The 19,160-nt window shown below is 36.9% G+C and overlaps 1 protein-coding gene across 2 annotated transcripts; it reads left to right on the forward strand.

Annotated features, from left to right (window-relative positions):
• Positions 1-4,362: 4,362 nt before the first annotated feature.
• Smp_037460.1 (hypothetical protein) lies at positions 4,363-17,424 on the forward strand (the record flags this gene model as incomplete). 2 transcript variants are annotated; one of them, XM_018795402.1, is made up of 11 exons in its annotated part: positions 4,363-4,464; positions 4,502-4,634; positions 4,672-4,744; positions 7,548-7,933; positions 8,936-9,171; positions 10,945-11,044; positions 12,703-12,863; positions 13,477-13,537; positions 14,594-14,637; positions 16,288-16,450; positions 17,211-17,414. In XM_018795402.1, exons 2-11 carry the CDS (start codon positions 4,632-4,634, stop codon positions 17,412-17,414), a joined length of 1,431 nt encoding a protein of 476 aa, XP_018649718.1. In that variant the 5' UTR covers positions 4,363-4,464; positions 4,502-4,631. The 2 variants fall into 2 exon arrangements, with proteins under 2 accessions (XP_018649718.1, XP_018649717.1); XM_018795401.1 differs by lacking the exon at positions 4,672-4,744 and having other exon boundaries at positions 4,502-4,527; positions 17,211-17,424.
• Positions 17,425-19,160: the final 1,736 nt, after the last annotated feature.

The raw sequence follows: 19,160 nt of genomic DNA on the forward strand, positions 1-19,160 counted from the left end.
AAGAACTTTGAAGGGTCCTTCGTATGCTGATTCGAGGGGTCGTCGATGTGAGTCTCGACGAACGAAGACGTGTGTACTATGTCGTAATTCGGGTTGAACGAAAACATCAGTTGATTGAGGTCGAGTGTGAGCAGGTTTAACTGAACGCATAGCGTTTGTAAGCCTACTCGTGTAAGAGTTTAGATCCATGTTCAATGAAGAAGCTGAAGGATCCACGAATTCTCCTGGGAGTCGGAGTGTCGTTCCGTAAACGAGTTGAGATGCCGTGTATCCAATGTCAGCTTTCACTACATTGCGGATACCTAGCAAGACGAGTGGAAGAGCGTCTGTCCACTGTGAAACGTTTGAAGCTGATAATGAAGCTTTTAGTTGTCGATGAAAACGTTCTACCAACCCGTTTGCTTGTGGGTGGTAGGCGGTCGTTCGGAAGCGCGTGATTCCTAATAGTGAGGTCAGACAACGGAAAAGTCCAGATTCGAACTGGCGTCCGCGGTCTGTAGTGATTGTGGAAGGGCAGCCAAAATTTGCTACCCATCGTTCGACGAAAGCACGGGCCACGGTTTCAGCAGTAATGTCCTTAATCGGTACTGCTTCTGGCCATCGAGTGAAACGGTCTACGCATGTTAGGAGATATGAGTATCCGTTCGAGTCGGGTAAGGGTCCTACTAAATCTATATGGACGTGGTCGAAACGAGCGTCAGGGGTTTTGAAAGAGCCTAAGGGACATTTGTTATGTCTTATGACCTTAGATTTCTGACAGCTTACACAGGAGCGTGCCCACTCCCTCACGTCTTTATTCATGCCAGGCCAACAAAAGCGTTCGGCTATAAGTTCGATTGTTGCACGAGCACCTGGATGAGAAAGATTGTGCAACGTATTGAAGACGTTGCGGCGATAATGTTTTGGTACAATTGGACGATCCCTACCTGTAGATGTGTCACAGAGTAAGGTTTCCTTACCTGTTCCCATCTGCTTAATACTTAGTTTTAGAGTTGTCGAGGATAACTCATGCTGAAGATCAATGTCTTCTTTTTGAAGCTGAGCGAGTTTAAGAAGGTCGATTCCTTGGAAACTGTTCAAGGAGCTAATTCGAGACAAGGCGTCTGCGACTACATTGTTTGCTCCAGAAATATGTTGTATGTCTGAAGTAAACTGCGAAATGTAGTCGAGTTGTCGAGACTCTCGCGGTGAGTACTTGTCTGAGGACGAACTTAAAGAGAAGGTAAGAGGTTTGTGATCGGTGAAAAGCGTGAATTCTCTTCCTTCGATGGAATGTTGGAAATGCCGTACAGCACAATACATAGCTAGGAGTTCCCTACCGAACGTGCTGTACCTAGATTCCGCGTCTAGCAACCGTCTCGAGAAAAATCCTAAAGGTTGCCACGAGTTGTTAACCCATTGTTGTAAGACTGCTCCGATTGCTGAGTCGGATGCGTCTACGGCGATACTAATGGGCGCTTGAGTGTCCTGATGAGCAAGCAAGGTTGCTTTAGCGATGTGTTCCTTAACTGTGGAGAATGCTTTACGGGCTATGTCGTCTAAACTAATTGATTTCGCATTTCCACGGAGCTGATCGGTTAGCGGTTTCGTAAGGGATGCGCATTTAGGTATGAACCGTCTGTAGAAACTTACAAGTCCGTTAAAAGTTCGCAGTCGCTTGATCGTGGTCGGTTCTGGGTAATCCAGAATGGCCGCCACTTTGCTCCTAAGGGGTCGGATGCCTTGGGCATCAATAGTGTGTCCTAAGAAGTCTAAGCAGTTAGTTCTGATTTGGAATTTCTGAATGTTTACAGTAATGCCATGCCTTTGAAGTCGATCGAAAACAATGTCCAGATGCTTGAGATGTGATTCTCTGTCCGGACTTGCTATTAGACAGTCATCAACATACGCATGTACGAAGTTGAGACCTCGGAAGACGTCGTCTATAAACCTTTGGAAGGTTTGAGCCGCATTTCTTAAACCAAAAGGCATTCGTAGAAATTCGTAAAGACCGAAGGGAGTGATGATGGCGGTTTTAGGAATGTCGTCAGGTGCCATTGGGATTTGGTTATAAGCTTTAACCAGGTCGATTTTCGAAAAGACAGTTGTACCTTTCAAGGTAGCTGTCAAATCGTGAATATGAGGCAGCGGGTAACGATCGGGAATGGTTTTAGCATTCAGACGCCGATAATCACCAGTTGGCCGCCAATCATTGCTGTCCTTTTTAGGGACCATGTGCAATGGGGATGCCCATGGACTATTCGATGGTCGAATTATTCCTAGGTCCATCATGTGGTTGAATTCGTTTTTAGCTAACCTAAGCTTTTCGGGAGCGAGTCTTCGGGCTTTCGAAAATACAGGTGGTCCTGTAGTCGAGATGTGATGTGTAACATTGCTGGTTACACAAGGTAATTTCGATTGCGATTGGTATATCCCGGGGTATTTGTCGAGTACAGCTTGGTACAAGGGGTCTATGGCGTGCTTAATCGTGACTGGGGATAACCTGCAACCAGAACAAGGAGTTACGCAAACGGATAACTTAGTGTTTCCGTCTATTAACCTTCGTGCGCGTGTGTCGATGAGTAGATTGTGGTGTTGTAACAGGCCAATACCAATGATTGGCATAGAGACATCTGCAACCACGAAAATCCAGTGTATGGGTTTACGTAAACCCACGTTAAGGTAGACGTACCTTTTACCGTAAGTAGCGATCGGCTTTCCGTTTGCCGCCTGTAAACTTAAAACAGACTCGCGAAGTCTGTCGTCGAGATTTGCTGGAAGAACGCTAACTTCTGCGCCAGTGTCGACGAGGTAGCGAACTTTCGTAGTCACATCCGTGACATATAAGAGGCGGCTGTGTTCGCCGGCTACGGTTGCCGTTAACGCGTGCGGCTGGGAAGTTTCCCGAACTGTTTTTCGTGTCACTCGATTTTGGGGTCGGATAATTGCAAGGTTTCCTGCAGTTTCTGGAAAACTTACCGTACTGGTTATGATACCAGCACCAGTCGGGATTGTCTGTCTCTCGTGGTCGAGAGCCAGATCGCTTACGTGAGGCACTTCTACGCGGGGTTTTGGACCGACTACGGTCATTGCGAACTCTAAGATATCGTGTAAGCGTGTGACATAGTTCGGCCATGTCAGTCGAGGTCGATTGGGGTTTTTCTTTGATGGAAAAAACCTCGGCCTTAGAAGATCTAGTGATTTCCAAGATTCGATCGGCAGATGCAGCTAGTTCATCAATGGCATTGTTTTGAAATGAAACAAGCACTGCCTGCACCTGTTGAGGGAGTTTAGACAAGAAAAGTTGTCTAAATAGGCCATCATCGAAAGTTCGTTGGCCGATGACTTCTCTCATTCTAAGCAACATGTCCGTCGCAGAACCATGTTGCAAGTCGATATTGTTAAGGAGTTGGTCTAACCGTTGTCGATCAGTTAGGTCTCCTCGTTTTAAAATCGATAGCTTAAGCGATTCGTAAGGTTCGGAAACATCACTAGTAAACATACTAGGTGTTACGTACCTGTTAAACTTGCGCGGTAACGCCTTAACTACCGCGAGGAAACGTGTGCGCGAGTCCGTGATTCCGTGCATGCAAAAATCGGCTTCTGCATAGCAGAACCAGGACTCGATATTGTCGGGCCAAAATGGCGTTAACTGAATCGAAATAGGGGGAATAGACTTAAACTTAAGAACCTTAGGAGAGTGTTCCGTCATAGTAATATAGATATCGAAAAATGTCTAAGTAAAATATATCCGAGAAAAAAAATTCGCGAAAAAAGTATATCACAATATATAAAATTCAAATAAAGAATAACAATGAATAATAATATTCCAAAATGGAACAGACTCACAGTATATTGACTTGGTGTACCAGATCACGTCGGGTTCACCAATGATGATGCAACGGATATTCTAGTTTTACAACTGGATACCAGTAGCACCTTCTATGTTTGATCGTTCCCAGTCAGATAGAAATCAGAAGTCAGACGAGAAGAGGCAGGAAAGATATATTTGATTCGTTACCAATATATCGAGGACCTTTCCTATAAGCTGGCTAATGAAACGTAGGAGCTGTGTCCCACGCTGTGTTGAAACGTGATCTGGTGCGGATGCATGACCGAAAGCCTTCAGCTAAACAAGTCCACTTAAACAACGTGGTCAGCATCCAATGTCGAACACTTAATGAGCTATTGATTTTGGGGAATTATTTACAGCTACAATAATAATACAAGTACCAAGAGCTTAATTTAAGTGAATTTTCAACAAGGTTATTTGCTCATGTATACTGTTTCTATACACATGGGTCTCTCAGAGATCAAATCAGCAATCTGTTAGGTATATAAAAAGAAATCTGATGAGTAGTTGTTTGAGACCATTCAGTGACCTTGACAATACCTAGAGTTCTTCGAGTACGTACAAATCGTACGCTACTGTATGCCATGCCCAGAAGTTTCTTCGGACGTTAAAGTTATCTTCAAACAGTCCAGGTAATGACCCATATTTTACTTACTCAGGCTGCATCAGTCTTTCTTATCTTGGCTATTATATTGGTAAGTTTCTTCAACGTGGCTGGATTTGACCAATGAAATAGTTATTTCGTCATAATAGAGTTGACTTTTTAACTTCACATCAACGTTCATATTTCGGTTGATTAATGGTAAGGAGTGTAACTTCCGAATTCACCTTTAAAATAGGATGTAAAAGTTGGTAAACCAAGAGAAAAGCCTTCATACTACGGTGGGGATAAAGTTGATGCTGACGATGAAGGTATGGGTAAAAATCTTGTCTTGTGTGTTCTGTGTGTGATTACGTACTTCCCGCTAGATGTGTACAACTCGATGATTAACTTTTTGGGGGTTTTCAGTGTTTTCTAAAAACGCGATCTGCAAAATGATTCTCGACGCATGTGACAATCATTTAACTGCTGTTTAGTTTCTGATTACACTGCACTTAACGGCACTTACTACCAATTTGCTCCAGAAAACGATAAGCCAGACGTTTTTCATTTCTGTTGACCCACCATTTGTCATCTTTATGTGCCCTCAGGACAGACTTTCAGCTTTTAGGAATACGTTTATCACTACCATAATTATAGTCGGAAAACCATCAAGTCATAACGAACTGCGGAAATGGAAAATGTCTACGTAATTATTAGCTACAACATTTAATGAGTCCCATTTATGAGCAAGAAAGAAGCTTAAGATGTAGACTTCATCAATTCATGGCTTTCACATCAATAAGGTGTACAAACATCAAATGCTTGTTTGGAGTTCAGAAGTCAAAACACGAAGGTGTTGAATACTACCTTTTTGAAAGTATGTCAGGAGACCTTATCTTTCCCTCTTTTTACAGCAACACCGTATCATCATTCTGTGAGTAGATAAGAGTATCAACGTTGAACCTATATGGAATTATATGAAACCCAAGTTTCCATACTTAATAGCGTCACAAGACCTCAAACGACGCAGTATAAATGACGGCAAATACATCGTCACGTGTTCGTATCTATATTCATCTACTGGGGTTTGAACGTATGTATAGCCCGGATCCCTAACACTCCAAACACTAAAATTCTGACCCCAACACTATATTCCTTTAAGAAATCGTGGCGAGACTACAATTTATGGACCAACCATTCATGTATAAGATACCAAATCATAGATTTTGTCGCGAAATTCACTCATCCATTTGGATAAATAGAGTTTTGGCATTATAGCTGATATCGATTCGTGATGAGAACCCTAAATTTAATTTCTAACCTTAATCCTTATTTGTAAATCATAGTTCTAATTGCTCACACAGGCTCATAATCCTCATTTGTCCTGGTTATTAGGTGGACACTCAAAGTCAGCATGGCGTCGCTCAAAGTCATCCATAAATTATAGTCTCACCGAAATCTTCATTTGGTCTTTCTAAAATACGAAATGTGGTCGAGATCATGATCTCCAGCAACAATCTGCCCTTAATATCATATGAAAGTCGTGCTGATATCTGACATAAGATATTTCGACAGTGAAGACAGTTGGTTTAGTATAGTTTTACCGACCAGTATCATTACCCTACAGACAATGTATCATTAAAAGTCGAGTAAATAGACCTGTGCTCGGCGAATGAGTTTTATTACTACTATTTTCTTGCAGTATCATTGTCATCGATCCTGAGATACATCACCAGTTGCTCTAAAATACTAATTCCTATCATCCTGATAAAGTGTAAAGCCCCAGCTTGACCGTTTTATTCAGACTACAGTTCAGCCCAGTGTCCTCTGACTATCCTAGTTTGTTTAAACCTAACCTTAAGATATAATCGTAACTTTTGGTAGGTGACAGTCGTTATACTTTCCAGTAGCATCAGTCAGCCTGGTCTTTCCAACTGACTGACCAAAACTTCATACTTTACCTTGTTTAAAACATATAACCAATTTGAAGTGTCCTGTTAACCCTTGCTTTGATATTTGTCGTAAAAATTATAGACAAAAGTGACAAGTACTTTATTCGCTTCACTTCAAGACCCGAAAATCGAAAGTCTTGAAGTCTTCAGCGCGGAATCGGATAGAAGTGAACTATTCAGATTTCTCCACATGACTGGTAGCTTATCTTGTCGACCTTAATTTTCGTTGATTATCGTCGAGCTTTATCTTGTCATTATTGACATATTTGATTTATCATCTCCCCCTTTGTCCTGGTTCATCGTACTATATTAATCCATTATGTTTCTAATTGTCTGATAAATCAGATCGATGTCCGTGTGTTTATTAACTGTTGCTTTGCCTGAGTGTCCAGCTTTTAAAAATTCCCTGATTTTTGTATTCTTCCTATCCAAAACCTCGACATTTTCCCAATCAAATGTATTTGCAATCATCCACACTCATTAGTGGGAGCGAAGATACTTGATGGCATGTGTCAGTGCACCAGCCAGTTGTTTTCTTATTTCATGACTAGATCACAACTTCTCTTACTTTTGTAATCATTATTTCCATTTTTTTTGGTTTCTTACGATATTGATACTAGGTAAGGCAAATTTATGTCAATTCTTATGTGACTTTTAGTATCGGGATAGTAAGCAGGTTTATTTTAGAACATCGAAATACTAAATAATGCCGGAAATGTTTAGCGTGAGGTCTTTTACCATGACTTGTTTTCACCATAGTAAGAAACGAAATAAAAACTTTATTAGATTCAATCATAATACTGAACATACCAAACAACAAATTGCCTATGTTAAAAGTGTCAACAATTTGTTCTGAACTGTTCCAACAAACAACCTGGTATATTTCAAAAGTAAGAAAATCTAGTCAGTATTTATGGTTAACTATTGACATAGCAGTTTTTATGAGATTCAAATTGTATTGTGTTATCGTCTCAGTGATCGATAGATCCAGGTATACGCAATGTCTGATGCGACAAATTGTCCAAGTAAATCAAGGGAAACCATCATCCTTTCTTCAATGATGCATAATTAATATATCATATTCTAAGCATTGTTTTTCTCTATTTTTTTTTAATTCACAGTTGGTCATTTTGTGTTATGGATGCTTTTTAATATGCTTTCACTTTTACATTTTAAATAGAATCTCAAAAGCTTTGTATTAATGATTGTCGACAAAAGCAGGCAGCATTGTACCCTCCCTTTTTGTTTAAATCCTCGTCGGCACAGTTGCTTCTCTCACCTCCAGATGCAAGTGAACTTCTTGTTATAACTGGTCAAAGTAGAATTCATCTATATATACAGCAAAATTTAAATGAACCTTCTCTCAAAACATGTGAAAATTACAATAACTCTAATCACTCAGACATCTCAAATCCTACTGAAGTCGATTTGGTTGTTTGCAAACTAAGTAATCTTAGTATTCCATCGTTTCCTCAAAATTTGTCTTCTGAAGTTTCAATATTTCGATCTCATGGACTTCCTTTACTTGTTTGGCCTAAGTCAGCTGATAAAATGCTCATTCAAAAGGTATATAGTATACTGTTTTTACTATTCGGTTGTGACTTATTGTTTGTACTTTAGTGAGGAAAAAAATAAAATAACCTTCATGAATATTCTTGTGTTTTCAGAGCTTTGGTAATCATTCACAAACGTTTCATATTTGAACTGAGAATATCTGTGAAATCTAGAACCCACGTTTTTTCCCATTTATAACTTGCCATGTAAATGTTTCCTTGTGTGGGTGTTCACATCTCCACAACAGGATGAAACAAACACGAATAAACGTTTACTTGTTAAGCGAGTTGGTGGGCAGCTGTACTCAGTAGCCTAAGAAATGACTGGTTGGCGTTAGTCTGAAGTCTCAGTGTGAGCATCACAACTGTGTTGCATACAAATCCACCTTAAAGTTCGAATTAAGTCGGAACGCGCTTCCTATTTTTAGCTATAGCCTGAGTATACTGAAACTTATAACAAAAAGGTAGTGTTGAGGTACCTGTTCAAGATCTATATAAACTTACCGAAATTTATGGAAATCTAGCATTAATTACTAACAGTGGGACAACAAAAACCCTTACAATTATGTTTCATCATTTAGCTTTGTGACTATCGGATAAGAATATATTTTTTTATTGGTAAACCTAATTGTCAGATTAACCGACCTCATAGTAGTTAGCTGATTATTCACTTTCCTGTCACAGGACCTTTTGATTCTACACCATTTTGAGGAAGCAACAGTAAATCCAGCTAAGCATCTGTCGATAAAAATATCAAAACCTATTAATAGAAACACTGTTCATATTGGATTCCTTATATCCCTATTACTGTACTAAATAAAACAGGTCGTCATATCGTTCTGATATGTTTGGTACTTGACTCTGTTGAAAGTAGACTAATCGGTGTTTTCGAAATATTCTTGCATCGAGAAAACAAGCCAACTTGTTAATCTCTTTGTCTAGTATTAAGTTGAACAAACCAATAAATTTTGTTGATTGTGAATTTGTTTTAAATGTACCACATCGTCATTTTTAGTATTTAAATGATAACTATCCGGATTGTGGTCGTTGGTTTAGTGAACTAGATAAAGTAACCGGCTGGTTAGAACAGAAATGGAGGCCATTAACACGAAACTTGGGCATAGTTAATAATGATGAAATCAGTAATAATGATGATTGGATCGAATTGGATAAGAATATATGCATTCGTGGTCTTCCCTCAAGTTGCGTTGCTGTAATTTATTTGAAAAAACGTTCAACACAATATGAAAAGTATGTGGTAATCTACTTTAATCAATTAATGTAGTTTATCTTCCTAGTTGTCGTTCTATGTACTTGACTGTTAGTCACATTTTGTTTGTAATAACCGATAATACTTGCCAAATTCATCGGGCAAACTCACTACAGGTCGAATAAAGTCAAAAGACTCATGGCTTGTAATACTTTTACGTTCATATATATATATACATATATAGTTCTACAATAAGCAATAATTAGCTTGGGTAGAAAAACAAAAATGGTCAACTCTCAGCACAGATTAGGACAGAATGACTAGTTTAGTATGATCAGACAGATAAATAATGTATCAACCAATTAGAAAACAGTTCTTTTATGATTAACTAGTGAATTACGATAAGAAAATTATTCTATGAGAAGCCAGTTAGTTACTTATTAGCATTGCAGTTATAATAGAATCTCACAACACTACCCGATTACCTGAACTAAAGTAGGTGCCGTGGGTTTCAAACCTACAACTTTTGCAAATTTATATCCAAGTAAATTATCCACCAAAATACCACGCCACATATGGTCATATAATATTTCTTGATATCGTTATTATCAATAAACAAGCTTATAGCTTAAATGTGCACAGTACAGTTATTATTAAATATAAATTGGTGAAGGTTATTACTATTTAGCCTGTAATTGAAACCACTAAAATAACAGATAAAGAACGTTCTCTGTTAACTTGTAACAAGTGTACAACGCTATAAAAAAGTTTATTAAATTGAATTAGTCGTTTCCTGTCAATTTATAAGTTTTTCTTTCTGTGTGGATTATGATAACGTAACCTGATTACGAAGCAAAGTATTGATCACTCAAAGATTTTGAGCCAAACATTCTTTGTGTAGTAACTAGTGTTACTACTATCCATTAGTTTCTGAGACAAAAGCAGTAGTGGTGAGTTTTATCTCTCAATTCAGTTATTAAAATCTCAGTATTTTAAAGTACTAAGCTATTGATCTTCTGTTTTTTGTACAGACATTTTTATATTAGCTATGGCCATGTATTCATAATATATGTTGTTGTAGATATTTTCAGTAAATGTTATGCATGAAAAATACCACTGATGTTATATCTAAAATTGCTACATAGGTCGCATTTAACTTCACTTTCAACTAATTATATATTAAATGTTTGGAACATCACCTTCAGCTTGACTAATCATAAGACACTCGAGAGTGATTAGAAGTGGGAAATACACCAGTTGATCGAGTGAACTATTGGTTATTGATTTAAGGGATTTCCTATAAGGCATGAGATGCTTAGGGTTCTTAGCTAACAAAAATCATGAGGTATATAGGTTAGTCACATTTGAAATCCTGTTCAGAGGATTAATCGTCCTATTAATCTAGTTTTTACAAAATATTTTATTCGATTACTTCTGCTTAGTTCCTCTCTCATTTTGATTATGAAAATGATAGTGTCTCCAGACACTGATTCCAACAGGCCCATAGATTAATATGTGAATAATGATCTTTTCTTTATCATCCTAATATTTCTTTGAAGTGACCTTTACTTTGAACAATATGATATCTTAAGTTTGACGATAGCTAAATGAGTACGCATAAGACTTCACACCCATCAGTTCTAATTACTAAAACTTCATATCCTCTTCAATTTTTAAAAAAGATTATTCCTCATATTTGTGACATTTCTCACTTGAAACTTTCATTCCCTAGATTGTTTGATTGTCTATTCAACAAACAAAGTAATAGTTGTTAACCAACTAACTCTTAGTAATAATAATTCACTTTCTTTTAGATATGCCAGTTTATTAAAAGCTTACTTTACTCATCGTCTACAATTTACACCAGCTTTTCATCATAATCCCATACATAGAGAACTTGAAGAACATTACAAGGTAAGCGGGTATTATATCACTAATGATTTTTACTACAATGAAATAATGATGAACGTTTTATCTAATAAATTTTGTAAAAATAGTCGATGTATCTTCTCTTAGAAAGCTATTATTAATCTTAGTATATTTGAATTGTGTGTAGGGGTGCAATCTAGGTGAGCTTCGCTTTATTTGGGACCGACCGGTCAGGTAGATGTAGTGGCATTCCAGTGCTGATCTTCACACAGATTCGGATCCAGTACCTATCTATCCAAACATCAATGCATTATACACTAGTCTGCCAGGCCCAGTTAACTACTATCTTGTTCGACGGTTATCATATTTGTTTGTAACGGTTTTTATTGTATCTTTGTGACTAGAACTTATAACAAGATAGCTATATCAAAGCCACCCACCTAGGGTGTATGTTTACACATGAGGACTGATCGAAATTCTGTCCTGTACATCAACATTGGAATAATTTAAGCCCACAAGTATGTATTAATAATCGTTTAAAGTGTCATCAAAATTGTGCAGTGGTATTGTCTTGTATTCTGAAGCTTTGTGACACTGCTTTAAATCCCATAGAGGACATCATATCCTTCAGGATTGCGAATACAGTGTATTGGAGAATCCCAACTACCATGAAACTTCGATGAGTCAGTTCTTTTTTACCATCGACAACCTCTATACATCTGACAGTGTCATTCATATTTTGACCTATTTTCGTGATATTAGAAAATCTCCTATGAAAACCTTTCATTCCTCTGATTCTCTGTGTTTGGTATAGTTTAATGATCGTCTGTTCCTTACGTAGTAACTCCAGATCTTTACTCGTGTGAAAATAAAATCCTTAACAAAAACACTTGGTCATGAACGTCCCTAGCTAATCACCTCTATTAATAGTAGGTTAAAATTTAAAAACAGTAAACTTATTAAAATAAGGATGTTTATGTAAATTGTTCAATGTGTAGTTTACATCATGCAGTTGACTGAAGTTAAACAACAACCATTGAAAACCAAGGAGCCATTGAACAATTGTTTTTTCATAGTTGAAATCATGAGTCAATTGAAGCTAGACCACCATGAAAAACCTGGAAGCACTGGACGGCCGTTCCGTCCTATTATTTTAAAACTTTCAAACAGTAGGTATCCATACCACAGTCGGTCGAGGAATGTTGTGTCATTAAAAGGATATTTTAAAAAAATAAGACTATCAAATAGTGTTACTTTTATAAATAACTCCCCTATGTGTTTTATCTAACCAGTCCACATTCAGTAAATTGACGATTCATAATCATTTTCAGTTCACTCTTACTTCAATATGTTCCTAAAGTTCCGACATAAAGTCGTGGCTGGTGGGGTTCATTTACGTGAGCAATGTTAACAATGATCCTCAATAGTATTTAATGATTGTCGTCCTACATCGCGAACTGGTTGAATCTGGAAACGCACCATTAGATGGTAGCTCATTAGTTTCTATTAGTTAAGCATTTGCCGCAAGAATTGAAGGTTTAAGCTTTGATTCCTAACAGGATCCTATATACTCATGTCTAAGGAGTCCCATAATAAAATGAAATTATTGTGTAGTCCCCTCTATTTTTCAGTGATAACACCAACTAAAACTGATATATGACTATTACGACCTTATTACTTCTTGTTATTTTATTTAAAATTAGGAAAGACTCGGTTGTTTAAGTGAAGATGCTGGTTATTTTAATGTTATCGGAAATCGTCTCATTCAAGTGATTAATAAAGCTTTATCATCTGGTAGACCGTATACTCTTAATCCAATTACTTTCACTTCTTCTATCAGTGATTTAAGTATGAGAGAACAATGGTGAGTGTTTGGTACAAGTTTTTCTTGAATGAATATTTTCCACACACACACACTATATATATATATATATATATATATATATATATATACTTGTGCATATGTATGAGGATGTAGTTTGATCGCACAACAATCATAGTTAAAATTGCGAACCACTGAATTCTCTGACCTAATGGCTAAATGATATCTTTCTTTTCATATCATAACTAGACCCAATGGTACTTGACGCGATCCTATCTCCTTGATCGCAGATATACTTGACCATAGTGTTTAAAATTAGGACGTATCATCTGTCCAGTCCCACTTCATTTTCAGCCAATTTTAGATAAAGTAATTCATCAGTGAAGTGTTCAGCCTTCTGCCATTAAATTGCTGATTTAAACTCCATTTTATTTTACCCACTTCCGACTGGACAGTAAGGTAATATCACTACCCCTCACCTTTAAAATGTAACTGGAAACCCAGCCGCACGAATCTGTGCCTGGCAAAGGAGTTGATAATTGATCACTAGATTAAATTTGTTCACAAAGTAGTACAAATCTAAATGGAAAGTAATTGAATAACTCCAATAGACCGTAAAGATGGTAAATTTGTGTTTATATTTTTTGATTCACAGTTTACATGCTTTACTACCTGGCAATGAAGTGAAGAATACTAAAATCCAGAAGAGGAAAACTGTAAGTTCATATATATATATATATATATATATATATATATATATATGAGTTTCGTGGAGATTAATTTAGCTTTTATGTAGTGTTTGTCATAGGTTTATGTCATTTAGAATACCGTGTGAATTTATTGAATACTAATCGGATGGTCTAATGGTTAAGCATTGGTTAAGAGACTTGGATGCCTTAGATTTTTTCCTGGAGTGATCATGGCCATTCATTACCATGGAGTTCCATAATAAGACGAATTAACTGTTTAGTGATCTTTGGATTTCCGTGGTAACACAACTGAGGTCAATTCAGTACATAATTTTCCTCAAGGACATTGTGCAAACATATCTCATTCTAAATTACTTTTGGAATAAGGTATTTTATCATACCCGTACTTGTTTGTAAACGCTCCATTGTTTGTTGGGATCCATGTTAAAACACTCCAAATACAAATAAGCGCACATAACTTATTAGATGCTTTCGTAATGTTAGATCAACAGTATGATTCGATATTTTTAGTTTTCAACTCTGTTAGCTTGAAAATTGTTTTTCGATGGGGGAATGTCGTTTTTCCGTACCAATGTGATTTTAAAGGATTCGTCATAATTACTGTACACATACAAGGGAATGACACAGAATAAATATTAAATATGGATTTAGCTGGTTGGCGACCATCAATATATATATATATATATATATATATATATATATATATATAAAGTTCTACAGTAAATAATAATCAGCTTTTGTTACAATAAATCAAATTCAAAACGATGATGAATTCAGCAATAACAGTCAACTTGCAGTACAAGTAAGTCTACAATAACTATTTGAATATTGTCGAACAAATAACTTACATATTTAAGAGAGAAACCATTCAATAAGAGAAAGTTACCTACCAATAATACAGTTATAATACGCGAATTTTACACAGTACGTTTCATCAGACGAAAGCTTTTAGGCCTTGAAATGATCTTTTCGCCTTTCTTATATATTTAATTGATGTCAGATAGCCCAACATTTTCAACTTCAGTCAATATTTTCCTGTTTTGTTTCCATTATTGTTTATAGACTAACGAACTTTGTAGAGTGGATGTTCTTTCCAATACTGATAGGTAATAATAATTGAAACTCGTTATGTTATCATCTTTTCGTCTCTTTTTGTGGTCAATCATGTGCTGTTTTTATTTTTTCCAAAGTTGTGTCTTATTGGTTACAACTATAGACTAGTAATTGGGATTTAGTCTTCTGTGAAGACAACAGGGCGAAAGCATAGTATAGCGATGAGCTTTAAACAGTCACAATCAACTTCCAGCTACTTTCTGACCAATTAGAAATCAGCTGTTAGAAGTAGATAGTTTGTGGAAAAGAAAACAATAACATTACAAAAAATAAACAAATTTTATGAAATGTATGATTTTATTAATGTCTTATACATGTTACTCTACTTGTAAAGGAAAAAGCAACTATAGTGAAGAAAAACACAAGGTGGGGACAATCGAATGAATTCGAGCACAAAATTACAGAATATCTCACTAAAATCTGACAACCATACAGTAAACAGTTAATTTGCGAACTATCAATCAATTGTCGCAATCTTGACCGTTCCTTCTGCAAATATCAGTTCATAGTCTCCGATTTCATTGTTCATGCATTTTCATACCAATTGGGTTCCGTTCCCGCTCCTTCCTTATCTATTTTCTAGTGAAATATATTCCATGCCTGACCATCGTCATATACTACTTATGTGGATGAGTAACCCACACCACGCGACACATAAACTCGTTCTAATTGATATAGGTTGTCCATATTATCAAATTCTCAGGGGAATCCAAACAGGTTGTTAAGAGTCCCTACACTGATTACTATATATGGCATTTTAATTTCGTACGGAAAGTTAATGGTTGGGTCCCCAATTGTGGAGAACTCGTCCCTAAAGTGTACTTTTATCGACAATAAAGGGTGAAGTTTAATTATATAGTGCTGAATTTATTGTGTACTATCACTTCATTGGTTATTTTAAATTTCAGTTGGTCACTTGTTTTTCTGCTATAAACCCGGAGGTATTCACTATATTGTAATATGCATAAATGAAATTCTCAACACCCTTAGTAGCACAGTGAGCAGAAAATCTTGAAGATGCATAGCGAATTAGGAGTAAAAGTGATATAATATCTACTATAGTAATAAAACAAATGTAAAATTTATTTTAGGGTAAAGAGTGCGAAGTGTTTGTATCCTAAATCATTTACCAAGAATAGATTTGTATACTCAGCTCTCAGGCACACCTTGTGTATTAGAGTTAGTGATATTATTCGGCTGTTCAAACTGAAGTGAGTGAATTAATAGTGCTCGAACCCGAGACCAAGTGGCTAAATGTCAAACATCTTAACCACTAAGCCACCGATCCACTACATGAAATAAGAGTAGATGGAACTGCGGTACTGCAACAATTTTTCCGCAGCCGTAAATTGCAATCATTGCTCTGCTTTTTTTCAGTAAATCCCCACTTTGTGAGATCCCTGTCAAGACAGTCAATTACTTCATGGAATAGTGCCATGTGTTGGTTTACCTTCCTTTAACCTTTAGAAACCAGTCACTACTAAGATTATTCGACCTGAAGAATGTAGAAAAAAGTGTCCAGTGTTGATTCAAATAAGTTTCTATACTACTTTTGACAGTTTTTTTGTTTGAACAATCGTATACATCGTTATAAAATATCATGATTACAATATTTCTTAATTTTGAGTTTCCTTACGTTTCAGTCAGTTTATTGATAGTCAATCTAATAAGGACGGTGACGGAAGCATTTCAGGATTCGACGATGATAGTGATCAATTTTTAGCGCCTGATGAAAGGGACATAGTTAATCCGACAGCAGCTGACCAGTCCACTCATGATCTACCAAATCGACCAATAAGCAAAGAGGTTAGCCAGAATCATCTGTAATTTAGTTTTTTTTTCATTATTTAATGTCTCAACGTAATGTTTTCTTATAAAGTCCTGACGATAAATAAGTAAAAGCGTGACTCACCAACCATTTTTTTGGTCCTACTTTTTCAGTGAGAACTTATAATACTACCCATTTTCTTAAATTGAAGTTGATATAATAAAGGATTCGAAATATTTGACGACTATATTCAGTGGTCTCTACGATAACTTTTCACCTCAAAATAATTCGAGAGAACGATGTAATTCGTCTAGTGATTAGATTTGTGGATTTCTCTGTATCATTTTTTGTATTATCTTCAGTCCAGAAAATTGATATTCTTAATGATATTTGAAACCTTATCATATTGCACCTTCACTGATTGGTTTTAATTTCCATCTAACCTTAGCTTCTAGAAAGTAACTAGTTGATTGTCATTCTTTGTACGCATATACAATGATGGATCATCTTTTCAGTTAAGTATGGTGAGTTCGGTCTCTTCATAGTAGAATGAGTAATAGCAATGGTAGTTAAAGTGATATTTTTAGTAGTAATTTTGGTAGCCCATGATATTTCTTCCTGTTTCGTTTATTCATTTATGATCCATCATATTTTGTTCACTCCAATCGAACAGTTCTTGGTCTGTCGCACTTTCTTTCATAATATTCTACTGCATTTTGTGTTTGTTTTTCGAACCAGTTCTATCTTTTTCTTCTAAGTTTTCTGCCAGTCTGATGTGAGGTTTTTTTCTTCCTCCAGATAATGAAAAATAAAGGCATTGTAAAATATCGACATAAACGTGAACGTAATCCTAGAGTGCATTTACGATATAAATACCGCAAGGCAACAATTCGTTACAGATCACGTGTTGCGCCAGTTCGTAAAGAAGACAAACCATATGCTGGTGAAGTTAAAGGAATACGTGTAAATTTGATTAAATCGCACAAATTCAAAAAATATTAATTCATTTTTCAACGCATTCAGTACTTCTTTGTGGTCGACATTCTTTCCTTTCTATGATCGTTCTGACATGTTTGTTAGGTGATTGGCGGTGTTATATGTTAAATTTTGGATTAGGTTTTAGGTTTCATTTGCGAAAGTTGACAGTGATTACAAATTACATATGGTGGGAAGATAGTTTTGGTCGAAGCACAGTCTACTGGGTCTGATACACTTTACGACAACTTGACGTTTACAATCGACACGGACAACGGGTAGTTTCGAGGTACAGCACGAGGCTTTCCATCTGTGGGACCTTAGTTTCGTAGTTCTAGGTACCTATGTGGTATAGTTTGACAAGTAAGATCTCTAGTACTCATAAGGTCACTGGTCACCCTTATTTTTCCTCCGAAATATAGGTAGTGGTGATGCGTAGTCTCTATCAGAGAGATTGGTAAACGTCAACTGTAGTGTGTGGTCCAGTTTGACTCTAGAGTTAGTTTGCTTGGTTTCGCAAACACAGGATCGTCTTCAGTTTTAATTGTTTGAGTTACTTTTGGAAGGTTAGAGATTTGCTTTGACCGAATTCGGTAGCTTTGCTAGTTCGCCCCAGGATATCTCAGTGGTTAACTTCAGGGTTTTGTTGAATCTAAAGAAATGAAGAGTCCCTTTGCCTACAACACAACCGGACGTCTCTTGTGTGTCAAAAGGTCTATCTTGGTGTCAAGTAGGAATCTATGTTCAAGAAGTCTTCCATGTATAACTAGATCCAATTTTACTGTGGGCGCCAGCTTGGGCTCTAAATCCATTGACAAAGTCTATTGTTTGAATGTCACGACTTTCTTTTTAATTTGCAGCGTGAAGTACAACAGGCCGGGTTTATCATCCCAGTTCGGTATTTTTCCTAGGATTGATACTGAGCCCTAAACCTGCATCCATTGGAAAGCTCGTTCTAGAATTCATGTCTTTAACTTAATAGAAGCAGCTTCTTGTGCTTCCCTCCCTAGTTCTCATGACTTGTGGTGGGGTTGCTCACTTCTCACTTTCTTTGAAACGTGGTTGATTCAGCGCTAAACTTTCAATGATACCAACAACACTGACAAGATTATCTGGATTGATGTGTCCAGATCCATGGTCTTGAGTTTCGCCGTTGTAACGGTAGATAAATACCTCTGTAAGTGTTCGACATTGGATGTTGACCTCAAAAGTCTTGATGAACTAAACTAGCTGAAGGCGCTTGGTCATACATCCGCACCAGATCGTGAGTGGAAACGTACTCAACATCCTCTTCAATCGCTAGCCAGATTAGATCAGTCGATCCACGATATATTGATAACCTATCAAATATATCTTCGAACCTCCTGACTTCTGTCTTTTGATTTCACTTGGTGGGTAAGATTCATAATAAGTGTTACTGGTTGCAGCGTTGTCAAACTACCAATACCTATGGCATCTTCACAGTTTTGGCGGCTTGTTTTGTTTCCTTGATCACATTATCCAGGCGACAATGTCTGAAGTGAGCTCTGTTTTGATTGGGTCTTTTGATCATTCCTCAATTCATTTGCAACCTGTTTTACGAAGTGTGACTGGGGGACCTTCCTCCATAATCCTTTCTGCAACATATCCTAAATGAGTTAAACATGTGCCAGGGCTTTTGATCTTCCTTGTTGAAGAAGTGTTTCACACTCTGTGTTGTTGCCGACCAAAACTCGGTTATATAGGACCTGCGATTCCAATCTACTACACATTGTCTGCTGTTGAATATTCGTT

The sequence above is a fragment of the Schistosoma mansoni genome, chromosome 2, assembly GCF_000237925.1.
Source record: "Schistosoma mansoni strain Puerto Rico chromosome 2, complete genome".
Lineage (NCBI taxonomy): Eukaryota > Metazoa > Platyhelminthes > Trematoda > Strigeidida > Schistosomatidae > Schistosoma > Schistosoma mansoni.